This window comes from Asterias rubens, chromosome 4, assembly GCF_902459465.1.
Source record: "Asterias rubens chromosome 4, eAstRub1.3, whole genome shotgun sequence".
NCBI lineage: Eukaryota > Metazoa > Echinodermata > Asteroidea > Forcipulatida > Asteriidae > Asterias > Asterias rubens.
Window position 1 is genome coordinate 19,303,402 of NC_047065.1, and position 27,793 is coordinate 19,331,194.

Below are 27,793 nucleotides of genomic sequence, written 5' to 3' on the forward strand. Positions count from 1 at the left end.
AGTGCATGTGCCCGAGCTCAGCTACCAATATGTCGGCCCGTCGCTGTCAGATTTATGGCAAAATTCATAAGCGTCGACTTCAGTCTCGACCTGCCATGAGCACTGTGATGAGATTGTCGGTCATCAAGAATATCTGCAATCGTCGGTTTCGGGATTTCCTACCGGACGGCAAGACTGCATATAAATGTAAGTAGACAAGATCTGGTCAACCCAAACCTTCAAATTGACATTGAAACAACAACCTTCACTTGCCTATGTCCTGCACATGTAATGTTGACATAAGATTTTTTGAAAATAAGGGGCCTAAGATTGGTCTTAAAACTGCAAGTCAGTCGTTTGTAGTTGCTAGTAGTGTGATGTCACAATACAAACCAATGGTTATACCATGGAGATTGGTAACACGGCGGACAACTTGTCTTGCGAGGAATGTTATTGATTTGTGTATAAAGAAAATTCGCCGTTGGAAGCGCCCTCACGCGGTCAAACATTATGGTATTGACCAATAACTCCAAACGTGTCCAGTTTGATTACACTTACAATGCTTTTTTTCTTCTGGATCAAAATGGCAGCATCTTGATTTGAAATAATTGTTTATAACGGGATAATGTTTATTTCTCTTCAGCAAGTGACATCAATAGTGTACTTTTAAAGCTGTTTTGGGGTTTTATTGTAAAACGTGTATTGAGTTCTAACTCTTTCATGGATGTAAAGTCACCTGGAAATATAACTTTTTTCTTCAAACATTAAGAGTATAATTATGTTAATGAACAATAAAATAATTTTGTTAGTAAGTGTTTGTAACGATTTATATGTTTCAAAATAGATGTTTGGGGGTGACTCCGCCTACCCCTTTTGTGACGTCACTCGAGGCAGACTTTGCCTCGATTGAACATTGAACACACACACGTACGTGCAAGTACATGCAAGTCCTAGTCGTAAGTTTGTACGTTTCGAAAACATGTTTATGTTATACAGTATTGTCTATACAGTACTGTCTAAACAGGGTATACGTATCTAGAAGTCAGTGAAAAAAAAACCAGGATCCCCCTAACAATATTGAACAATGTGCATTGCGGAATGTGGAAGCAAAACAAAATAAACGAAATGTGAGATCGTTCTAAGGTGGGCTAGACAACCAACAGAGTAGTTTCAATACAACATTGTTTCCCGAAGTAATAAACAGTTCTTCTTTATGAGATTATAATTACGCAGTGAATCGGTCTAAAACGTCTATTTCAACGTCTGTATATAAGAGCAGTCGATGCCGCAACATGCAACGCATGGCTCCTAAAGGTTATCAGATCACAAACAACACAATAATGATACAGGAACCCGAACTTTGGTGCAAGGGTCACTTTCCACTCCGCATAATCAACACTGCAATCGGGATAAATGAAAGTAAATATTATATAAACGGGCTGATATGCAAACTGACTATACTAGACTATACAACACGCAGTGTGTATAGGAAACAGCTACTCCAGGCAAGAGCTAAACGCCTGGCCACAAATACCCCACGACGACAACAAGCAGACGATCTCACCATCAACTCCGCGCGCTTTTTGTATCTAACGAAATACCATACCCGGTTCCCATGGCAACACATAAGAGATGACTTCTGGGCAGTCGCCGGGGTAATCTCATTTTACTTCCGTCGCATCGTCATCTTACGCAGTGTGCATCTCACTGGCAGTCACACACACCATCCGCCTACGTATAGTCCTAAATTTACTGGATTTTCCCGGGCTTTTTTTCCCCGTCTCGCTTAAAACAAAAGCTCACTCATTACACGTGGTCAAAATGCATACTATGTCTGCTGTTGACAAGGAGATAGAGGCCGAAGGCGCTGATTGGCGATACATCAACGACGGTACGTTATTTTTGTCTTAATGTTAAGAATCTAACACAGTCTGCCATCTCAAATCTTTATTCCACATCTGTGTTTCTAGAAATGGACTGTTTGCGCGCCATTGCGAAGTGATGCATTACTGTAGCAGCGATGTCGCCTTGGCATTATCAGCACCATAATACGAAGTCAACGCTGTCTTTTCTAATAGCTGGAAACACACCCAGGCACAGCGCTGTAACAATAATTATCTCCCGTTTGGATTAGCCTTGGGTTGTGCATGATATACACAGCGAGACTGTCGTAGTGGATGGTGATATCTAAAACCATTATTAGGCCTACGCCACCACGAAGATATCTGAATAGATTTGTAGCGACCATTTACCGTCAACAGCGTTGTATTTGATCTGAAATTTAAATCAATACAGCCTTTAGCGCTGTTGGTAAGACTACGATTTAACCTCTGCATGGTAAATGTATGATTGATATATTCACTGGGAATATCTCAACACAGTTACTATAAAAGAGTACATGTGTAATTTATGTCAAATTTGCATCGGGGTTAAAATGTGGTTAACAAAATATTAATTATGTGAAATTTATATATTATTTTAAACCAACACTGATGCTGATTTACAAACTTATAAATCTAAACACACTAACAGAACATGTGCTTCACAAGAAAGTAATTATGTTAAATTTCCAGCATTTTGTTTTGATTTCGATCATAAGGTAATGTTATCTTGCTTAGAAATAATTGTGCATAACATTAACACACGTGGTTCAATAAAATAACTGTTGATTGCAATGTAATGTGGAATACCAATTAGCAGAACTGTAAACATCTGGTTGTATCTGATAAAGCCTACTTAAAATATATTCATGCTATATTAGATTAACGTTTTCCGTAATGTTATTGTTGTGTAATTAAAGGCAGTGGACACTATTGGTAATTACTCAAAATATATATTAGCATAAAACCTTACTTGGCAACGAGTAATGGGGAGAGGTTGATAGTAAAATACATGGTGAAAAATGGTTTCCTCTGAAGTAACGTAGTTTTCGAGTAGGAAATAATTATCCACGAATGTTGATTTCGAGACTTCAGATTTAGGTTTTGAGGTCTCGAAATCACACATCTGAAAGCACACAACTTCATGTGTGTGACAAGGGTGTTTTTCTTTCACTATTATCTCTCAATGTCGACGACCAAGTGAGCTCAAAATTTCACAGGTTTGTTTTTGGTGAGATACATCAAGTGAGAATACTTGTCTTTGACAATTACCAATAGTGTCCAGTGTCTTTAAAATGTATTTGGGTAAGAATACACGGAGCTCGGAAACGTGCCGAGTATAAAGTGCTGACACACATCCGTGTATAGGGGTGTACAACCAAAATTAATAATTCTTTATCCCCGATGCAAATTTCCATCTGTTAAATACAAACAATCCTTGTATTGTTAAATTTTAGTCTGATGACAGCTTATCCGATTAAAAAGTTCACACTAAAATCATTTCTTGTTTTTATTTTATGAAATATTTCCCTCTGAAATTAAGTCGTAACCATTCGGGAACATTTCAAGAACAAAAACTAACCAAACGTACAACAGTTGATTTCGGTTGTTAAAACAGCTGATTTCAGTTGTTACAACAGCTGATTTCTGGTTGTTACAACCAAATAAAGGACAAAGAGTTTACATGAAGAATTTGCACAAATGTTCATATTATGACTGGCACAGCGGAATAAGCCCAGATTTGTATGATGGTCGATCACACATAACCTGAACACTGTCAGTGACTGCCAATCATGTAAAATACCTCAAATATTACGTAGTACCACGTAGGATACTAAAGAAAAACCAAAACCTCTACAGGACCATCAATCAATAGTGACATAAAATAGCCGTTGGGTATGAACTCTTTAATAAGAATATTAATGTACGGAATATTGAACATGCATTCCTGTCAGAAGCGAGTGTTTGATGATGGGGTTTCCCAAACACTTTTGGATTGAACCAGTATGAAATGTAGAGATGTGACAATTTCAAATTTCTTTATGTTATATTTTGTTTAATTGTTGTGTGTGTGTGTTATTGTTTTGTTGTGTTATAATGTTACACTCTTGCGAACTCACGGGTCCTAGGGGCGTGAGCCATAACTGGGTCAGACTGGAGTCACCCTTAAGGTGTTTTTCTCTTTTTTTTCAAAGATAATTTTACTTAGGACTCAGCAACATTTTTATCCATTTCTATGTGATTTTTGACACAAACTATGGTCAAGGCCCACGGGGGACACTGACCAGGGTCAGTTTTGACTAATTAGGTGTCTCGGTAGAGGAAAATGCTCGATTTTGTTTTAACAGGTCGCTGAATTGAAAGTGTGTATTTTGTATCTAGGCCTATTTTGTAACAATTATAAATTTAGTAGTGGCAATGTCTAAAGACAATGAGAGTTCATTGAGCTCAACATACAAATGTTTCGTTGCCATTTTATAATTGGAAATTACGATTCTCCTTTCGGCAGTATTTAATTAAAGTAGGCAAATATCGTAATTCATTAGCTTATTCTGACGTAGTTGGTGTGCGCTTTATGCTGGTTGGTGTTCGTTTATAAACATTGTTCAATTATAAATCATTATCTAAGAAAGAAGATACAGGTAAATTACTTATCATAACTAAGTCAACAGAGGTGATGCATTCTCAATAAAGGTGACGGTCAAAATAATGAATAGCAGCTACAATTCGGAGAACTTCTCGTTATTTCTGCTACCCGGTGAAGCGGTCATTGATGATCTTGAAATACACGTTGTAATATATAGCGCCGCCACACGCGTCGTCGCTGTAATCGTTGGGTAGATCAAGGTGATACTTGATACGCATGGCTCTTACAGACTCTACCCTACTCCCCATTTAGTTACCCTCAATCCTTCTCACCATCTTAACCCCTCTTACACGCCACCTTACCACTTTACCCTCTCCCAAACTTACCCCTCCCCTACTCACCATTTAAGTAACCCTCCAACCTTCTCACCATCTTAACCCCTCTATAACGCCATCTAAGTAACCCTCCAACCTTCTCACCATCTTAACCCCTCTATAACGCCATCTAACCACTTCACCCTCTCCCAAACTTACCCCTCCCTTACTCACCATTTAAGTAACCCTCCAACCATCTCACCATCTTGACCCCTCTATAACGCCATCTTACCACTTCACCCTCTCCCAAACTTACCCCTCCCCTACTCACTTTTAGTAGCCCTTATACCACCTTTTCACATTCATTCTCTCTTTTGGCCACATTACTACCCACCTTCTTATACCTTCTAAACAATTTCCCCCCTCTATACAGGCACAGCAGAATGGGGCCTCCATTTTCCCGAAGCTCGCGGCGACTGCCAGTCCCCAATCAACATCAACTCCCGTCAGTCAGTTTACGACAGCGCCCTCAATCAGCCCAGCTTGAATGCAGACTACGCTCTGTGCCGTGAATGTGAGATGATCAATACTGGAAACACAGTGCAGATCAGTGTCAAATACAAGCCAGGTTAGTTCATAGAGAAAAGACACATAGTGCAACACTCAAGTGTTGTTTGTAAACAGCAACATGTCTGTGCCCAATTGCATAAGGCTGTTATTAAAGCAGAACATTTTGCTCGACAAATTTATTTACTAAATAGAGTGGGGCACTAGTGGACCCTGCCACTCAAATGGTGAAAATATAATTAGCTGTTAGCAAACTGGGCCCATCGTAAAGCCTGTGAAAGCACACTAGTATTGAAAGTATTGAAACAGGTTACCAGCCAAAATTACATATATATATATAGGTCGACATAGTTGTAACTGCATAGAGTTCACTCATTGTCTTTCAAACCTTTCTTAAACTGTTTTGAAAATAACGTGTTTAAAGGGCGCCTCCTCTAGCCGGCGACCGAAAGTGCTTGAATGTTCCACCCTCACTTTTGTTAAGCCTCAAAGTGCACACAATGACAAATGATAACAAAACAACATTTTGCTTACCGAAATCAACGGCTAAGGAATTTTTAATTTCTAAAACCAAAAACACCAAACCCAGTTCCAAATCTTGAGTATTCGGCGCTCTATAAGTGTTCACTCTTACAGCCTAATAACCTTTGATCTAACTTGACTGTCTAATATGTTTTTCTTCTCGTTTCTAGATGGAGTCATGGCAGGCCTAGGCAAATCCGAACCACCGCCAAGATCAGGTAAGTTCACTCTTAGGATTCATCAGTTGACAAACGGGTCCAACAAGTCAGAGTCCTTGTGAAAATGAGAGGAAAACTTAGTGATCTATTTGTTAATATTACTAACTAAAAAATTAAACTTGGTAACGAGCAATGGAGTGCTGTTGGCAGAATAAAACATTGTGAGAAACGGCTCCTTCTCTAAAAAGGTAATTTGTCCCTCAAATAATTATTTTAACCTAATAAAATACTTCAGGCCTGAAGCCCTTTTTAGGCATCTGAAAGCCCACAAAGTTGTGCGACAAGGGTGTTTTTCTTTGACTAAAAATGTCCATGCATTTGTTATTTTTATGCTAGGGATACACCTATTGAGAATACTGGTCTTTGACAAATATTATTACAAAACGTGTCCACTGCCTTTGAAAAAATATTTAGGAAGCTGAAAGTAGGAATTGATATTCCTCTTCAGATCAGATTGCATGATGCATGGAGGGAACCATACACCAAGCAATGAGTTTCAAAGAAGTGCAGTACGTGGAATAAAACCTGTTGGAATTACATTTTTGTTCAACTGTGTCTAAAGGCACAGGACACGTTTGGTTATTGCCAAAGACCAGAATTCTCACTTGGTGTAACCAACACAATTATGCATAAAAATACCATGCTCAATTGCTCATTAAAGGGTCAATGTACTAAAAACACAATGTCAACACATTTGTATTAAACTTACACAGTTTGAAGATAATGAAGGTAGAAAGCTTCCCTGAAAATATTACTTGCTGAGGTGCTGTAGTTTTTGAGAAATAAGTAAAACAATGTCAAGAAACTAGTTTTCGTCTCAGTGATCATGAGACGAAAATTATTTTAGCTTGTAAAAGCGTATCTTCATGACATTGTTTTACTCATTTCTAAAAAACTACAGCACCTCAGCAAGTGATATTTTCAGGAAAGCTTTCTACTATCATTATCGTCATACGGTGTAAGTTTAATGTAAATATGTTGACGTTGTGTTTTATATTGCAAAAAGTACCCAAATCCTTTAAAGACACTGGACACTATTGGTAATTGTCAAAGACAAGTCTTCTCACTTGCTGTATCACAACACATGCATAAAATAACAAACCTGTGAAAATTTGAGCTCGATTGGTTGTCGGAGTTGCGAGATAACTATGATAGAAAAAAGTACCCTTGTCACACGAAGTTGTGTGCTTTCAGATACTGGATTTCGGGACCTCAAATTCTAAACTTGAGGTCTCGAAATCAAATTCGTGGAAAATTACTTCTTTCTCGAAAACTACTCCACTTCAGAGAGAGAGCCGTTTCTCATAATGTTTTAGACTACCAACCTCTCCCCATTACTCGTTACCAGTTAAGGTTTTATGCTAATAATTATTTTGAGTAATTACCAATAGTGTCCACTCTCTGGGGAGAGGTTGATGGTATAAAACATTGTAAGAAACGACACCCTCTGAAGCGCCATAGTTTTCGAGAAAGAAATAATTTTCTACTAATTTGATATCGAGACCTCAGATTTAGAACTTGAGGTCTCGAAATCAACCATCTAAACGCACACAACTTCGTGTGACAATGGTGTTTTTTTCTTTCTTTATTATCTCGCAAGTTCGATGACCGATAGAGCTCAAATTTTCACCAGGTTTGTTATATTATGCATATGTTCAGATACACCAACTGTGAAGGCTAGTCTTTGACAGTTCCCAATAGTGTCCACTGCCTTTAAAAAAACTTGCAAATTGTTGCATAATTTGTGTGTTTTCTGATGCCTAAAAGGCTTCAGGCCTGATGAATTTTAATATTGAGTGAGAAACCTCTTTTCCCACACACTAAGTTTCGGAAGGAGCCTTTCTCACAATGTTAAAAAAACAAAACAGCTGTCCATTGCTCGTTACAAAGTAATGTGCTAATAATAAGTGTACAATGTTCTTAACTGACTGAAACACCCATCTCTTTCCATTCAGTCTTAACAGGAGGTCCTTTGGCACCAGACTCAGCGTACGAGTTGGCCGAGTTTACGTTCCACTGGGGCCGAGAAGACGACAGGGGCTCTGAACACACAGTGAACGGCAAGGCATACCCCATGGAGGTACCTTTTATATCAATTGTTCATCTAAATAGATTATTATCATGGTTCTACCGTCATAAGATTATATGTTTTTTTTGACCGACTAATAGAGGTCTGCGGTAATCACATGTGAATGTCTCTTTTTAAATCCATTATACAGTTTCGGTACAGAAAAAAAAAAGTTCACAGATGTACAAAAAAATTACAGGGGATTACAGAAGGTAATGGTGAAATACTTCTCTTGAAATATTATTCCAGGAAATGCTTTACTTTTTGAGAAAACATTAAAACAATATCAATTCTCGATATCGAGAATTACGGATTTATTTTATACACATGTCAGACATGGCGAAACGTGCGGAAACAAGGGTGGGCTTCCCCGTTATTTTCTCCCGACTCCGATGACAAATTGAGCCTAAATTTTCACAGGTGTATTATTTTTTATATGAGTTGTGATACACGAAGTGTGGGCCGTGGACAATACTGTTTACCAAAAGTGTCCAATGGCTTTAAGTCGTGTTAGTTCTGAAAAGAACAGTGTGGCCTTTTCTCGATCTATAGTTAGAAACTTTAAGACACGAGTTCAGCTAAACGTCAAGGTTTCGATCATGATTATGTGCTACCATTAAATATAAATACCGCCCTCTTGTGACGACTGGAAGTTCAAAATTTGACGATTGATTTAGACTTCCATAGTTTAGTGTCAGCGCCCTCTTTCATCAATTAGCAGCGATTTTTCATTACCTGCCGTCGATTTCACAAAGAGTTAGTCTTATCTCAAGTTAGGACCAGTTACTCGTCCTAACTATAAGGACTATCCATGCAATTTGTATATCTCCTAGGACTAGTCCTAAGTTAGGACTAGTCCCAACTCTTTGTGAAATCGATCTCTGAGCGAGCAGTGACATATTAAAGGCCCTTTTCGAACCCATGGCTTCTGCTCCAGATTTGGCTCAGTATAGATTTGCCCCGCGACTGTTTTTTTTACATGCTGAGCGTGCTTTGCGTATACGTGTTCAGGGCTTCAGACGGCCTGAAGCCGAATCCAAAGCCGAAGCCGTGGTTTCGAAAAGGGCTGCAGAGATGTCGAGTTGAATTTATTGGTCGACTGCAAAAATAGTCTAGCGCCCTCTTATGATTCCATCGTATTGCATCACAACACGGACATCAGGTCACACATCAAATCGTATAGGTTGGAATGCTGGTCAATCGATATCATTGAAATACATTTACTGAACCTAATTGACACTCAGAGAATCAAAGTATTAATCATAGTAAAATGAATACCCTTTTTTTTAATGGAATTAACTGCACCTAGCTGCGTTTGTCGTATGATACCGTCTTGAGAAATTGTCGTTGAATCTTTTATTTTTTCCCCTCAAAGTTCTATGTTTTCAAATTAATGTGTTCACATTGATCATCACTGATCAATTTACTGTTCAACTAAATCTTGTCATACTATGATAATCTGTTATAACTAGAGTAAAATGACAACAGCTTTTAAAATTGCGAAATTTGAAATAAGAGTTGTTTTAGCACAAGTCATGGACTCTTTGTCACTTCATTTATAGCCAAACTCCGGGTTACAACTGGATCACTACTGACTGTTGTTTGGCAAACCAGTTTTGTTCAGGTGCAATGTCATCAATTGAAACTGCTTATAAAACAAAAAAGCATTATGTTCTGCTTAGCCACAAACTAGAATGGAAACCCAACCGGTTTTTCTGTCTAAAGCAACTTTGTGATTATTTACATTATCCTCTGTTTTGTGTGTGTACTATAATGTTGTACTATATAGTTTTGGTTGTAACCAGTACCGTCCAATATGTTTGTTTTGTGGACATGGGGGGGGGGGGGGGTTACTTGATTAGAAGGGTCACTTGATTGCATTTAGTACTTCTTGGTTCTGGAGTTACGAGTGTGCCAAGGCCTTTTGAAATAAGTATTTCACAATTTTAAACATGCTCAACCCGAAGGCACACATTTTTAAAGGCAGCCTCCAAATTGAATAAACTTTGCAGGTATCGCGAGATCCTGCGGAAGATATAACAGAGTAATGTTATAGCTATCGACAAACCTACATCTGTTGACATACAAACACGAGAGGTTAATTTTTTTCATTTCAACTCACACTCGCCGTGGGTGTACACTTTCTCCTGTTCACCGCGTGCCCGTTCCACCCATGTCTCTTCCAATCTATGCGTGCTGCCCCTCGCGTCATTTAATTTCTTTCACTTTGAATTTAATTAGAAGTAGAAACTTACATATTTTGTCTAGATGTGATTGTACAATCTACACTTCTTTTACCCCCTCCTTCCACACACAAACACCCGTTGCTTCCAGGGGCCTACCTTCGCCTATTAATTTTCTCACTCCCCCTCTCCCAAAAAAAGAAAACCGGACGCATACCCCTGAGGACAACAAGTGCAAGTCAGTAGAACAACATGTAATATTTGCTGTCCGTTCATATTATGGTTTTATAGCCTGGGATATGACCGTACACTTGTATGGGTAATTGGAACACAAGACAGAAGAAGTATTAATATTGTGTGCTAGAAATAGTTTTAGGCTACACTCGGGGACATGGCAATGTTTTATTGAATACTGGGGTAGATCGAACGTGAGTGTACCGTCATAATTTTGCTATAGCTGCTGGGTCCAGCGCGGGAATATAACTTATTAAGAGTCGCTTTGCGCGACCCGTGTTGGAGTTTAGAGGGGGAGACAGAGAGAGAGAGAGAGAGAGAGAGAGAGAGAGAGAGAGAGAGAGAGAGAGAGAGAGACAGAGAGAGAGAGAGTGAGAGAGTGAGAAAAATAAAAAAAGAGTGTCGTGTTTTAAAGATTATTCCTTTGTTTCTTCTTTCAAGATTTTATTGCACTTCTCTTTCTTGTGTGATTGTGACGAGAATTATCTCAGCCTCGTAGTTTGTAGGTCCTTAGGCTTCCAACTGTTACAAGTGGACGGTTCTGAGAGCGGGATGAGTTCATAGGGGCGACGGGTGTTTCGTGTCTAGAAGGGTGGGAAGTACAAAATGGGTTCGCCATCTTGCTAATTTCCTCTCCCCGCTCTCTCTATTATCTGTTGAGCTTTTTCAAATTGTTACCGAGTCCGTCTGCTCTTAAAGGGTGTTTAATACATTTTGTTTGGGGCTACGGCAATATAATCCATACTCACTGTGAATCAAGATGTATAGTCAACTAATATAATTAATGTAGAAGTTTCAGCTTCATTGGTCTTCAAGATTTTTAGAAAAAAGTGAAAATCACAAAGTAAAGTTACGTTCTCAGGAAGTTATTGGTGTTTACCAGCACTCGGCCAAATTCCATAGAGCTTCTAAGCACAACAGTTTGCTTAGCATGAAATGTTTGCCTTGATAAAAACAGAATTACCAACCACGTTTCCACGTGGTTTTCAGGATTTGGAAACAAAAGCTGAACACCAGTTACTAGCAATATACAACAAAAAGATAATTGGATGGTAATTCGATATTTTTTAACAGGGAAGAAACTTCTTACTTAGCCAATTTGTTGTGCTTAGCAGCTCTATGAAATTGGGCCCTGGTAAATACGTTGAAGGCCGACATGCTAAAATAATGTTCGTCTCCTGCGTGACGAAAATTGTTTTCTTGACATTGTTTTACTAATTTCTCAAACACTATATATAGCACCTCAATAAGTAATGAGAAGTTAAGGGAAGCTTACTACCATCATTATCTTCAAACTGTGTAAGTTTTATGTAAATCTATAAATCTCGCATTAGGCACTTGGTACCTTGTGTGTAGCGGTAGGAAAGGAACAGGGCAGAAGGCCCGTGTTTAAAGACACTGGACACTATTGGTAATTGTCAAAGACCAGTCTTCTCACTTTATTTTTTTAAACGTATGCATACAATAACAAACCTGTAAAAGTTTGAGCTCAATTGGTCGTCGAAGTTGCGAGATATGAATGAAAAAAATGCTTTCAGATGCTTGATTTCGAGACCTCAAATTCTAAAGTTGAGGTCTCGAAATCAAATTTGTGGAAAATTACTTCTTTCTTGAAAACTACGTCACTTCAGAGGGAGCTGTTTCTCACAATGTTTTATACCACCAACCTCTCCCAATTACTCGTCACCAAGAACGGTTTTATGCTGCTAATAACTATTTTGAGTAATTACCAATAGTGTCCACTGCCTTTAAAATTATCTAAAGGCTTGCAAAATTCACAGGACGCGTGGTGCGAGGCTTAATTAATAGTATTTTGTTATTGTTTCACATAATGATGTTTCTTAACATACAATAACATTCCAGAAATTATTTTAAAGAAACGAAATTTGATAATCTAATAAAGTAATTATTTAACTGGATATTTTAAAGGTAAGGTATTACACGATTAACTTTTCCCTCCGTCTTCTTTCGGTGCTATTATTCTGCTTATAATATTTTTAATGAAAAAAATATGCTAACATTTTGGCAAACACTACTCTGCTAAAAATGTAACATACTTTTTAGTATGGAATTAATGTTGACTTGAATTGGATTGAGAATTATGCAAGTTTGAGAGATTTTCAAAGGAACTCGAAATGTCCTGAGAAGTCGATTTTAGAAAAAAAATATATTTAGAACCTAAGAAAAAACTCAACAAATAATGAAATTAGCAGATGGTTCAACAAAAATAAAAAATACACGCCTGCTAAATAAACACCTGGAATCACTTGAAATAGGTTTGTTGTGCGCTACAGTCAATCGTCTGCTTTTACAAAAACCGCGGGAAACACTTTAAAGCGAGATTCGCAAATCCTTGATCTTTTGTTTGTCGCTTTCGCTTTAGAACTGTCGCATCCACACTTCATCTCTGAATTGGGAATGATTCAAGTGGTGTAAAATAGAATTTTGGCAAAACAACCTGTTATGTCTGAAAGAATAAGGTACCAGTAATTGTTGGTTAGTTCCTGGCAAGTTACATAAGTGGGGGAGGAGAGTTTTTTTTTTGTATATTCCGGAGGACAAATACTACCAGTGCTTAACTTGAGATGTTGTGGGAAATGACAGCAAGAAACACAAGGTTAGATTGGGCAGGAATCTGGCAATCTGCACACCTGGGCCGCAGTGGGTGTCACAAAAACAAGGCATTCATTGACTGGGGTGATGGGAGAGAAAGCATAGACTTTGATGAGTGAGTGACAGCGAGTTTGGCGGGGAGACCAAGTGACATTGCCTCGCTACGGGAAGACTTTGCCCCTGTAGTGACAAGCTAAACCTACTCACTTTTTACTTGGGGTTGGCGTGCACCATTTAAGAGCATGTTTACACTTCCAATGCGACCCATTGGGGTCCCTGTATCAACTCGAAAACTGTCAATGTTTTGGAAACATTTTGGGAGAGGTGTCAGGGCTGCCAATAAGTTGTGAGTCAGGAAAGCATTTAAGGGTTGACGGTTGCTGAATTAACATCTAAAGCTCACAGTTCAGTTTAACAGATGCGTTAGAGGCGAACAGCATAAGCTTGACATTTTAAACCAGAAAGAGTACTTTAGACAAGACAGTTTCACGATGGGGAATTTCGCGTCTATTTTAAGGGTTTTGATTCCCCTGGAAGGGTTTAGCGGGGACAATTTAAGGAGTTTGTTTACAGAGAGGGTTTTTAAGGTGCGTCTGAAACAATCATCACCAAGTCACTCGATGCTCCGGATCGATGCAGCCTAGCAAAGAAACAATAAACCACGGTGTTTGAAGTTTGCTTATGCTCTTCTCATTTTTTTTTATATATGGATGGCATTTAACAGTCGCCCAAAGAGGGGCTTTCAGGCATTCAACTCAGAGAATTCTGAGTAGTAAACATTGAAATTAAGACCCTCTGTCTCTTATTTGGCATTTAGGAAACAGTTATTAAAAACTCCCAATTGGTGCGATATTACAATGGTTTTTGAGAGAAGCTTGAACGGTTACCAAAGACAGTGAATGTTTGCCCTTTAAAGACAAGGAAATGGTGCCGTTGCGACGTGTCGACAGAAGGCTTCGTAAATGCCATCGAGGTACATCATATTTCAAATAATTGTAAACAATTACTGGTTGAAAGAAGATTTAAAGGATAACGGAAGGAGAACGGAAGAGTATCTTTTTTTTTTTTTCAAATTCCGGAAAATTGAACTCTATCTGACTAAAAAGTATACCGTCAGATAATTATAGGAAAAACGGAGACCTTTTAAACAATTCATTGTGCTGTGTTTAGATTTTTGTGCACTACGCTGGTGCACAGCCAGCAATCATGGGTGTACATCTTGTGTGTGTGCATTTTATGAATAACAATTTGAAAACTACTGATGTAGCGGTGAGTTATCTTGGTAACTGTTATTTATAATAATTATGTCAATTAAACTTATATTAAACCGCATAATCTATACATAGCAACTACTATGTCTTTAGAAGCAATGAAACAAGCCAAGAACGTGTTATAAAAGATGTAAGGAAGTACATTTTTATAATGGATATAAATGAGAAAATGTATTAAGCTGTCATCACCACATACTGCTTAACAACCAACCTGTGGTATAAATGCTTTAAAAAAAAAAAAAAAAAAAAACTATTAATGGCCGTTTGTAGTCTCCGAAAAAAAAACTCTGCCATTTAGAAACGTCAGTCAATACAACAAATTTGGCAAAGGAAATAAATGAATACATTTTTTTAAACCTGTTTTTATATTTTGTTGATTTGATTGGAAACAGTTATGATGGCCTGATCTTTGTAGCCTCCAAAAAGGACCCTGCTATAGTAACACCACGTCTGGCAAATAACCCCTTTTTGCAAAGGAAATAATTTAATACATTTTTGAAAAATTTGTTTTATATTTTGTTTCTTTTTGATCTTAGCTTCATCTGATTCACTGGAACAGTCGCCTGTATGACACCGTGGAGGAGGCCATGGGTCGAGATGACGGTATAGCTATTATCGCTCTCTTCATACAGGTAATTATTTCAGTGTGAATTCAGTGTTTTGTGCATCGTTGGTGGGTTTATACAGTGTATCTGGTGAATCAATGGAGTTTACAACATCTTTGATGTTGGTATACCATTGTTAGATAGATATATAGATATGTAAAATGGTTTATTAAAAAACTGTCCTCACAGCACAAAGGCTGAATTACAACAATTTTACATTAATAAACAAAAAATGAAATAAAATAGGAGGCCAATACAATTGGTAATACAAAAAATACTAAATTTACACATTGAAAATTGCACATTGAAATTGAAATAATTTTACTCAAAATGGTGTGACAATAAAATAAAGCAGCAGATAAGAAATGAAAATTGTTGGTACATCATTGGTATTTGGTGCATTTTTGGAGTTTGGTGCATCTTTGGTTTTGGTCGGTGCATCATTGGTGTTGTTATTTTGTGTTCAGTGCATCGTTCATGTTTGGCTTATCATTGATTTTGGTCCATCATTGGTGTTATGATGGTCTTCGATGCCTATAAACCTTTATCACTCTGTCAATTCATTGCGCAAACATGGCACCAGACTATTATTTCGTCCAGCCTCAGTTTGGTTACAATGAGTTGGAATGAAGTAAAATCAAGATGGTCACAGCGTGATAAAGGTCTATATCAGTGTTGGCACACCATTGGTGTGTTGTTCATCATTAGTGCTTGGTGCTTCGTTTGTGTTTGCCACATCCTAGTTTGTTAGGGGTGTAACCAAATTTGTATCGTTTCTTTGTTGTGCGTCATTGTGTTTGACAGGCTCTTACAGACACTCAGATTCCAATATGATTCTTCAAAATACTATACCTTGGCGGCTTTCAGATTAAACACCGACTGTCTTCGGCAATTAACCGTTTCCAACATGTATAACTGAGTAAACGTGCTGCTTACATTATTCAATTCAATTCAATTCAATTCAATTCAATTCAATTCAATTCAATTCAATTCAATTCAATTCAATTCAATTCACTTCAATTCAATTCAATTCAATTCAATTCAATTCAATTCAATTCAATTCAATTCAATTCAATTCAATTCAATTCAATTCAATTCAATTCAATTCAATTCAAAAATACATTTTTTCCATACTCTCATAAAAGAATAACGACAGTTACATGTATTTACGGAGTAAAGCAAAACATTATATTTAAGTGAGAGTAAACAAAAATTAATAAATAGAGTACGGGGCCGTTTTAGTAAGCAAAAGCTTGTAAAAAAACCCAGCCATACAGACAGACAGACAGACAGACAGACAGACAGACAGACAGACAAGACAACCAGACAGACAGACAGACAGACAGACAGACAGACAGACAGACAGACAGACAGACAGACAGACAGACAGACAGACGGACGGACGGACATTGCATGACACAATACATGGCATGACACAATTATTAAAATCTAAACATTATGTAAATTCAGGATGCCCGAGATCCTGATCCATTTCTGCGTCATTTTGACCCGGAGTTTAAGAGTGACCTGAAACCTAAATCGATTGCCCAGTTTTAACCGAATCGGGTCATTTGGCACCTATTCCGGGTCAAACTGATCCATAATGAATCGGCCCTCTGATCCGGAAGTTTGTTGTGTGTGTGATAAGAACGTCTAAAGCTGTTTCGCTTTGCATGTAATACACCTTAATGTTGAAATCGAGTACAACGGCCTTGCCCCAACTTGGATCCCAGATCACAACTGTCATTAAATTGTTTACAGCAATTTTCTTCAGGAAAAAAAAAAAACGTCTCACAAAGGAAAAAACGTTCTTTGGGAATATCACTGACATCTTTGTTTCCAGAATATAGAGGGCGGTGTGTTCACCCGAGTAGGAGATAGTGTTTCAGCCTCTGGTAGTAATCGAATACAGGCCCAGATCTTTAAGGAAACCGGTTTTTAGTAATAACTGTATCATTTCAAAACCCCTCTAATTAGATTTGCCAAAAGGCCGTCAATTCCCAGGGCACGACCATCACCATGGCAATTTGTATTTTTCAAGTAAAAATTAACAACAATTCCTCTCCGGTTTTTGTTCCCCAGTCAGTCCTTTACCCCCTGTAAGGATCTTTAAATAGATTATAAATACTCTGGTAAATGATTCGCGCATGATGCTCGACACATAACACCGGGCTCTATGGAAACCGCGCCAGGCAACCTTTTAAAACCGCGGGAAAGGCATTTTGATTCAAAAGGTAACTCTACGCTGGACCCTTTTTTCAGTCAAAGTTCAGGCCTCTGTCTTGGAACAGTAAGAGATGAATGTCCTCTCATTCCGGGTTGACATTTTGTTGTTTGGATCTGCATTGTGTTGGAATGAACTCTTTTTAAAGTCACTGTGACATAGCTGTTGTGAAACACATATCCCCTATATACTTTTTTTGCTGATCGTGTTTTTTGTGAAGTTTTAATCTGAAATTTGAGATGCATGCGTTCATACGACCATTTTCTATTGAAAAATCGTGATCGTCAGATTGACATATCTTTTTTTTTTCTTTTTTGCGTTCTATACAATAAAGAGACACAACTCGTTTATGGTCGTTTTCCATTTTTTTTCTTCAATAGTACTAATTTGTTTTTATTATTACTTATGTTGCCAGAGATACCATGATAATATAAGGCAAAGGCATTAGAATAAACGTAAATTTTACCTGAGATAATTTTTTTCTATAACAATCTAAAACATTATGTGATTAAAATACCTTTTACCACATTTAACCACAAAGCTGAAGAAAAGATGATGACGACACTATTCCACACATAGTTTTAAAAACAGGGCAAATCAGGAAAAAGGTATCGTTTCCATTACACCCCATCCCAATAAAACAATCCAACAACAAAAAGGGAAGTATTCCATGTTTTTTTTTTTGTGGCAAAGTCCTGGGTGTGATTTGATGTAAGTGGGCCAGCCGCCGAAGCGTCGCTGCAAAGTACGGACCGCTCATGTCCCTCTCTTGCTAAAGGTTTTTCACAACACGAACGCCGCTTGCATTCACCCGAAGCTCTGGGGCTCCTTTATTGTCCTGGCACTCGAAGGAGCAAACCGTATAAAAGGGCACTTCCTGCAAGGCTCCAAGATGTCAAGACATTTCTCCATCGGGTTTATTATTGCTGTATTCACTCCCAAACAACAGTCACAATACAATAGTTCATGGCATATCAGTGTGTTTTTATTTGTGTGTGTGTTTATCAACCGCCACTTCTCTTGAATTGTCCCTTGCAGATATCCGTAGCTTTAATAAGAGTAAGACTGTCTTCATCTAGCCTTTAAGTGTGTATACTCAAGATTTCTTTAATATTGTGTCTTTTGATGTCTTGTAGGTTGGCCGGGAGCACGTCGGTTTACGAACTTTAACGGACTATCTTGAAACAGTGCAATGCAAGGTACGTGTGACTTCCATGTTTTGTTGAGGCGAGCCGATTTGTATTATTATTACAGAAGACCTGACTATGCTCCCACACTACTCGCCCTTAAGGCGTATGGTGGGAGCCGATCATAATTATTGAACATCTTTTTTTCTTTCTTCTTCTAAAGATTCTGTTTTCCAATTCTGTATCTCTTCGTTTTTCATTTTAACCATGACCAGCGGCCTCCAAGCACGTGAATTGTGTAATTAAATTTTCTGAGCTCGAGATCGGGGCATTACGACCCGCAGGCAGGCAGTCCTGCCTTAGGAGAAATTTCTCTATTTCCGAAGCAGCGAGAGCAAGGAAGAGAGGGAGAGAGGGGGAGAGAGAGAATGCGAGCGAGGTTTTCAGCAGTTGAAGGAAACTGACTGCACCCGGGCGACCGTAACGATTGCACCGATCGCTGACGCTGCATTTGCAAGCCCCGGAGGCCGGGCTGATCGCACAACTCGACTGTAGAGTGTTTACAAGGTTCCGACGGCGATTTAGGGCCTTTCTTCCTGTCTGAGTGCTAAAACAGAATGCTCGGCCAAACAAGACTTTCTTCTCAATTATATTTTTTGACGAAAAATCAATAAGACGGCCGGGGCGCAGTTTATAGCCTTTCTTCAAGAGGCATCTAGGCCACGAAGCTGGCTGATTTATACTCCAAACCGCAAAACGCCATGCCTCATAATAACACACGTCTTATATATCTGCGCACTTCATTATTGGCTTAAGCAATGTACTTTTCCCGGATTTAAAAGGAAAACAGAACTGACTGGAGATCCAATTATTAAAAAATCATCATCATAATAAAGTCATATTTATTAGGCAGTAAATGTTGAGTATAGCTAATAATAGACAATCTTGAGACCAGACATAACTTAGGGGAACAGAACATGGCAGTAAAGGGACCATGGTAGCGAGCAGTGTGTGAGATTGGCGAACATGACTTGCCTGTACAGTGGCGAAAATAGAGCTACACAAAATAACGTGCATTTCTGAGTTGCTTTCCCGTTAAAGGGTTTTGGTACTTTTTATAGGACACAAAACACAACATCCACAGGTAGATAATGATGGTAGAAAGCTTCCCTTAAAATGAAACTTGCTGAAGTTTTTATGAACAATATAAAACAATGTCAAGAAAATAATTGTCGTCTCAGGAGACAAGTAATATTTTAGCATGTACAACATAGATAATGAAATAATACCGTATTTACGCGACTCTCCTGAAAACATGTGATTTTCACTTTTTTTTATCAAAAACTTAAAGACTAATGAAGCTAAAACTTCTAAAGGTAAATTATACACATATGCCTAGATCTTTATTCACAGTAGGGATTCATGTCATGGCCAAAAGCAAACAGCATCAAAACCCTTTCAAAATAATCACAGCAAATGGGAGAAACCAACCATGTAACACTCAAACGTCTTATTGACTGGGAAAGGCATGTACATATTTTTCAATCTGGAGCTCGAGAATTCTTATTCTTTTATTTCTCTTCACACGTTTTGCACTTAACAAAAAGTTTACAAAAGATCAAATCCAGACATTTGAGTTTGCGAGACGGATAAAAAAACAGTCAGATATCTAAGATGTTCAGTGTTGTATCAAGACTATAACAACTGCATGAAAACACTGCAACCGAAGTAAACAATAATGTGAATTTCTGTTTTTTACGAAACTGTGTTTTTTTCTATAGCGAAACACTTCAATAAAGCGTCATTTAATTCACAGAGGTAAATATCCGAAGAAGTTTGAGTCAGTTTCTTTTTATGACACATGTGTAAAATACTGTCTTAAAAGGGCAATTTATTACATGTTATTCTAACGTTTTGTATTCAACTTGCAATGTACAAAGCCCTCAACAAACTCTCAACAAAATTTTTACTTAAAGATATATTCAAACTGTTCAATGTGGCACAATTTCTTGAATAATCCACTTATTTGTTATTGAACTAGTACTCCGTGGAAATGTAAAGGCAGTGGACACTATTGGTAATTACTCAAAATAATTATCAGCATTCAATCTTACTTTACTTGGTAACGAGTAATAGGTAGAGGTTGATAGAACAAAACATTGGGAAAAACGGGTCCATTTGAAGTGACGTAGTTTTTCGAGAAATAATTAAATTTCCACGAATTTGATTTTGAGACCTCAGATTTAGAATTTGAGGTCTTGAAATCAAGCATCTGAAAGTACACAACTTCGTGTGACAAGGTGTTTTTTATTTCCCTATTAGCTCGCATTTCGACGACCGATTGGGCTCAAATTTTCACAGGTTTGTTATTTTATGCATGTTGAGATACACCAAGTGAGAAGACTGGTCTTTGACAATTACCAACAGTGTCCAGTGTCTTTAAAATGTCATTGTTTGGAGAAAAAAATGTAGCAATGACTTCACAATAAATAAATGAAAAATAATATTACATTAGGATCTAGGATCAAGATGGAAACGTATGGTATAGTGGTGAGAGTTAAATAACAAACGCCCGTCAGCCACGCATTCCGGCCAACGCTCCCAAGCACACCCTACGGCTACACGGCCGCGATCAACGGGCGAACTGCCCTGCACTTTTAGCTACCTGGAAATATTGACTCGTACTACGCACACAATGCAACAATTTAGATGATCTGAAACGTCTTCCTCTTACAGAAATAAATAGAGAGAGGGTGAGAGGAAATTCTCATCAAAATAATGAATGACTGATATTAAATTTTGTGAGAGTGTGACTTAAAGTGAGCAACAGGCTTGTAAGTGAACACTCATCAAGTGATGTGAGCGGGTGAGTCGGTATTAGAACATCTTAGGCACTAGAGTAGTGACTAGGAAAAGAAATGTATTACGACCAAGAATACAAGACGTTCAACAACACAGTCTTGAATGGCTCGATCAACGGTTAAAAGCTACTTCCTTAAGAAAGTGCTCTTCGCTCGCAGTCTCCATAGAAACACCCTCTTCCCCCAACCCTTCCCCCTAGTCATCTTGTACTTTTTACCTTGTTATAATTGTAATGCGAGTCCAATGTAAAATTCATTGCGCGAGATAGACACTTTTCATTCCACGCGTCTGGTCACGCCTTATTGCCGTTGAACTAGCTATTGTGTCAAAAACAGCGCCTGAATCGGGAATGGTTGTGGCATTGTAACTTAGATGCTAGCTAGTCTCCACCTTCGTGCTGATAAACAATTCAATGAATGACACAGTGATGGCAATTAAGAAAATCTCAAAGTGTATAGACTCATTTCCACATTTTTATTACATCGTACTTCTCTTTTCAGCGTATCGATGATAACAGAAAAACTAGCGAGCGCGTAGAGAGAACAGAGACCACGGGAGAAATGGTGACAAAGAACCCGTGTAAATGATACTTGAATCCTGTTACGACTCGTCTTCTATCGTGGTATCACTATGGAACCCCGGATATCCTGTCAGCTTGCTATGAAATGATTTTGTTCCCCTCGGTGAATAGATTATATAAAAAACCTATATAAAGCATTGAATACATGTGAACAAGGGGCGACCAAATCACGCGCGTTTGCTCACTACGTTCCTTTTCATATGCCGTTGCCTTCTATTGAATCACTGACACTATGGCACTGCGCCAATATGAATCGGATGGGCCTCTATCCGGCATTTTGACTATGCACATACTGTTAAAAGGCCCGTATTAGGTTTCAAATTGAAATGAAATTAATTTAATCGTGTGTTTCATTAGTGGCTGTTTCTATTACCCCCAGTTCAAGATGGCGAGGGCAGATCTCTGCAAACTGAGAGTGGGCTGTAGCGTAGTATAGTGTCCATGCATGCAGTGTTCACGCTATGGGCGTAAACTTAATTACGATAGTTCCGCAAAACACTGTCCTCGCCATTGAAACGCCACGATCAGTCCATGTTTGAGTTGCAACGGCGGCAGCTATTCTTGTAAAACAATCTCGCTAATTTGCTGTTTATTTGATTAATGGGGGGAGAAACATTGAGCGGGGACGGGTTGAAAGTGGTTACTTTTAGATCAAGCCTTTTAGAAACCTATAGTGTGTGGAAAGTAGAGCCCGGTTGTCTATAGGGAACGTTGCTGCGCATTATTTAACAGCGCCTACCGCACTCCACATTAACTGGGAAGATATTTTCTTAAGAGAAAGGGTTGGGAGTGAAAGAGAGCTAATTTAGGCAGGGGAACACTTTCATATCATTTTAGGACTGTTTGAAAGTGCTCTTACTGTTCCGTTTTTATTCAATTACTCCAAAGACGACACTATTGCCTCCCTCTCATGGGTTGAGAGAGAGAGAGAGAGGGAGATAGTTGTTTGCGAACAAGTCGGGGACGGAGTTGCATTTCGGTGTGGGTTGGTGATCCACTGGAAACTGAGAACTCTTAGCATTCATAATGGAAAACATACGCACCACTTTAGCTGAGTTGGTATCTTCCGAAGTAACACTGGAATGGTGATTTATTTAGCGGAATTCAATTGGAACACTATTGATTTGATAAAGAGTCACTGAGTTACCAGTCAATAAGCCATTTTGAGATGGCATGGACACTATTAAAGTTTAGGTTGTCTGTGTCAGCCAAACCATACAATGCACAGCTATATAGTCCACCATATCTCGAAAAGGCTAGAAGAAAAAGGCATAGTAAATAAATCAAGGTATATCACACGCCAAGCCCGATCCATCTATCTGATCAAACAATTTACTTTAAAAAGTCCTCTAGAGGGAGAGGGAAGAACATAAAAAGCTTACTCATTTTCACGAAAAGGTTTTAAAGTCCTCTGCCGTAGGACGTGTATTTCCGTATTTCTTTCGGCCAAGTTGACCCTGTTGCGACCGGGAACGTCTGGCTTGTCTCAGACCGTTAGATGGGCCCTAAACCCCGGTACACCAACCCGGTCTGTTTACCATCCCAGCCCGGTCATCAGTTGTGGAACACACCACCATCATATTATGCCAATACCAATGTTTCGTGAACGACCAACCGTCCAGCCGCAGTATCCGTAGTAAGTTCACAAAGGTCACAAAATAGTTTTGAAATCTTTAGGGGAAAAGAAAGTTCCTTTGGAGTCTCCACATGATTAACAGTTATGGTCTGCACTCGACAGAACTCCAAGCTGTTTGCCATTTCTCTACCGTCTGTTGCCGGGTTGCTTTTATCTTTAGCATAAATCTCTCCTTTCGTATAGAGGGGAAACAGCAGAGGCACCTGCTTCTTTCCTGGCTGAAACTCTGTTTTTTTTTCTTCGCTTTTAAGTTTCTGCCCTCTTTGTGGTTAATAACAAGAACTGAAAGGCACTGGACACTATTGGTAATTGTCAAAGACTTGTCTTCCCACTTGCTGTATCTCAACACATGCACAAAATAACAAACCTGTGAACATTTGAGCTCGATTGGTCGTCGGAGTTGCGAGATAACTATAAAAGAAAAGAAAAAAACACCCTTGTCACACGAAGTTGTGTGCTTTCAGGTGCTTGATTTCGAGACCTCAAATTCAAAATCTGAGGTCTCGAAATCAAATTCGTGTAAAATTACTTCTTTCTCGAAAAAAAAAACTAGTCACTTCAGAGGGAGCAGTTTCTCAGTGTTTTATACCATCAACCTCTCCCCATTACTTGTTACCAAGTCAGGTTTTATGCTGATAATTATTTTGAGTAATTGCCAATAGTGTCCACTGCCTTTAAAGGGGCCACGCTTAAATAATAAGGGAAGAGTAGAAACGATTTAAATCTGTTATAAATGTTTGTACATCTTGCGATTTCTTTGCCCGAATGTTGTTAAATTTATGATTATATCTTTCAATTCTCACGGTGATGGTTCTCTATTATTTTGTTGTGATTATTGTTTTGGCAGGGCAAGAGCTTGTCAGTGACTACGCCATTCCACCCGATCTGCCTGCTCCCCGGTAAGCATAGCTTTGGGGCTCCCGGGGTCTGGTTGGGGCTCCTCGGGGTCCACTTGGCACTTCCTTGCCTTGTGTTTAAACAACACTTCAACATTTTGGAGTGTTGAATCAACACATTGTGAGAACCGTTATTAAATAATAAAAGTACTTCAAGAGAAGACTTGCATAAGACATTTGAAATTTGAAATGGATTTCCTAGTTCCTTTTAAATATATGATTTGTCTTCTTATCTTTACTAGATCCCATGCTTCGAGATTTCTGGTCCTACAAAGGTTCGTTGACGACTCCACCTTGTAACGAGAAAGTCACATGGATATTGTTTAGATACCCACTCACGATCTCTCATACTCAGGTAAGCGAAATAAACCACGTATAAACCGTAAAACGATTACCGATTTAGACAGGTTTTAGGACATAAACCCTGAAAAATACAATATTAGTCGATTGAGACCATTGCACAGTAGAACAATAACCCGCGTATAAACCATAACACGGTTAGCGAGTTAGACAGGTTGAGTGTTATAAGCCTTGTGAAAACAAAACAAAATACCATATAAATCGATTGAGACAATTTGCACAGTAAAACAATAATCCACGTAAAAACCATAAAACGATTAGAGGTTATCTATAGATAATCCACCAGTACGCGAATAAGACTACTGCACACAGCAGGAGTAAAATTATCCTTGTTTAAACCACAAAACGATTAGAGATAGAGACAGGTTGTCGGACACTAAACCATGTTAAATTATACAAATAGACTATGAACAGACCATTGTTCATGGTAAATGATATAAAAACAATTAAAGTAGTTACGTCTCAATGTATGTTTTGTTGTCGTTTTTAGCCTTTGAGGAAGGTTCTGCAATTATGGTCGAAACGTCAGACTATTAACTATTTGTTTACGAAAATAAACTCTTAAAATGGTTTGAAACTTTGTTAATTTTTAAAAGAATCCATAAACGGTCGTTCGGTTAAGAGTAAGACCTTACTACAATTCATCGTGTAAAATAAACCCATATATAATCCATCGCTAAATGCCATAACAAAGCGATTATGATCGTAAAATACAAGTAGCTTAACGACACGCGAAACAAACACATATCATTTATCGGTAAAGGCCGATAAATCTTTCGGAGAAAAACAAACCGAAAACCATAAACCACTAATCGATTTGGCGTAGCTTAAGTAAAAAACGACTCTTATATCAAAAAGGGTTGAGCCATTGTCGATTGAGCCTTGGAAACACTTAAGAATTCGGGTAAATTGTAATTATTATTATCTTTTATGAATTTTCGCATGAACATTATATATAGGACAGAAAACATTGATTTTAAATTAAACCTTTGTAAAGAATGAAGACGCCGGCTGGATTTGAGAAAGAGTTCTCGAGTTAGGACGGTTCACTCGTCCTAATACTGGACAAGCCAAAAGTGTTTAATTGTCCCAAAGAGTCCTGACACTACTTTGTGAAATCGCCCCCATATAGTAAGTGAACAAAAAAGTACGGTGTTGGAGACATTAACACCACCAGCACAAAGGGCAACTGGTCTGGAATCTTGCCAAATTTTAGGGGTCGATCACAGGTTAAGAATCTGGCATCTGACTATCTGCGGGGAAAGATGAAGAATTCCAGATTGCGCAGATGTGTTTTTCTTCTTCACATACTTAGAAGCTATTATGGATGTGGATATATAGACATCACGTACAGGTCAACGGACATGCGCAGTTATTACAAGGTCATACAACTCGATTTTTATGTTTGATATGTTTTATTCGATAGCGAGCTTTGGACCACACGCATTTTGAATAATATTTCCATAATAATTTGTATATTTTAATCGTTGCGGTACCCGGTGCTATAGCGAACTGCCTCTAGCTACCGGGACATCTCGGTGGTCTTTAATCGGGAAGACACTCCTCTAGATTTGCAACGGTTTAGGGCTCGAATCCATCCCGAGTAGAAGGGCCTATTCTTTGCCTGTGATTTTTTTCCCACAGAGTTCTGGAAAAATACTGAATAGTGCTATCAATAAAAAACACATCGGTAATGGGTAAAACCAAAATTATATAATAGATTGAAATTTAAATCGTTGCAGTACCCACTGCCAACAATAGGATTCGAAGCTACTGATGGGAAATCTCTGTGGTGTAGTTGGTAAGACACTGCTAGAATAGCTCAGGAAAGTACTAAGTGCTAACACACATTGGTGTGATTGGGTCAAACCAAAATCAACTTTCCATAATAAATATGATCTTTATTCTTAGATGGAGGAGTTCCGAAGACTGAAGAATTATCCGAAAGGAGCACACCCAGCCGCCGATGACGATGGGTTCTTAGTGGATAATTTCCGGCCCACTCAGCCCCTCAACGATCGCGTAGTCCGAGCATCGTTCCAATGAGAAGGTTATGAAATCAAAACACCTACAAAATAACAACTGAATTTGGTATAATTATTGCAATGATTAATGTAATATATACCCCAATTCGGGTTTAGGATGACTGTGCCACTATGAACAACTGCAATGCTGTATATATTTATTGGACTTTGTTTGAAGAAGAAAACAAAATGAACAACACTAAATCGAGCTTCGTTCCAAAGAGTAAAAAATGAGAAACAAAACACCGAACAGTAAAATTTAGTGATATTATAATTTTGCAATGATTAATGTAATTTTCAATCCCGATCGGGTTTAATTTAATGATGACAGTATAGGAACAACTACAATATATAACACAGTATTTATTGGTACTTTATTTGTTTCACCACAAAACATGAACCAAATGTCACGAGAACAATGTACAAGTCGAGCAAAGCGAGATAATTACAACAAGAGGAATTGTTATTTAATATCATTAGAATTCACGTTATTTTTTTGTAATTTTTTGTTTGCGTCGTGTTGTGCACAGATAGTGGCACAAAATTACCACCCGAATTGCCATAACGACGTTTCTGGTCACCACAAGTGGTGGAATTATGCCTATCTTAGTCGATCAAAATGTGAATTTTTTTATTTATATATTGGCGCTAAATTATATTGGCATGAATTTACCATCAAAATCGCCATTACGATATTTCTGATTTGCATGCCTTATGTTGTTGTGATGTTACCGGTATACAAAGTGACGCCGTGAGTTCATTTTCTACCTTTTGGGGTGTATTAATAATTGCTGCTTAAACTCACCTATGAAGTACTTATTGAAATATTTGGAAGTTGTATTTTTACCACTATGTGCACTTTTAAAGAGCTTCTCTTGATAAAATGTTCGTATCCTCAATTGATGAACAACTATGTATATAAGAGCTAGATTAAAAAAGGGTTTTTAAAAATCCTGAACTGCAATGTTTAGTCAGTATTGTGTAAACAGAGGTATGTGTTGTTTGCTAATAAATATTTGTGTCACAATCTGTTGCCACTTAAA

At 38.2% G+C, this 27,793-nt stretch overlaps 1 protein-coding gene across 2 annotated transcripts; it reads left to right on the top strand.

Annotated features, from left to right (window-relative positions):
* On the top strand, positions 1-27,793 carry LOC117289631 (carbonic anhydrase-related protein-like). Of its 2 annotated transcripts, none has more exons than XM_033770839.1 (9): positions 1-186; positions 5,194-5,388; positions 6,020-6,067; positions 8,023-8,147; positions 14,973-15,068; positions 18,402-18,464; positions 24,318-24,369; positions 24,609-24,721; positions 26,638-27,793. In XM_033770839.1, the coding sequence occupies exons 1-9, from the start codon at positions 6-8 to the stop codon at positions 26,770-26,772; spliced, it is 1,008 nt and encodes a 335-aa protein (XP_033626730.1). In that variant the 5' UTR covers positions 1-5; the 3' UTR covers positions 26,773-27,793. The 2 variants fall into 2 exon arrangements, with proteins under 2 accessions (XP_033626730.1, XP_033626731.1); XM_033770840.1 differs by lacking the exon at positions 1-186 and adding an exon at positions 1,656-1,870.

Bases quoted from the DNA above. Each gene is read 5' to 3' on its own strand.
- LOC117289631 (XM_033770839.1), top strand. From the start codon at position 6: ATGTGCCCGAGCTCAGCTACCAATATGTCGGCCCGTCGCTGTCAGATT. The intron at 187-5,193 runs GTAAGTAGACAA...CCCTCTATACAG, and splicing joins CGGCAAGACTGCATATAAAT to GCACAGCAGAATGGGGCCTC. The intron at 5,389-6,019 runs GTTAGTTCATAG...TCTCGTTTCTAG, and splicing joins CAGTGTCAAATACAAGCCAG to ATGGAGTCATGGCAGGCCTA.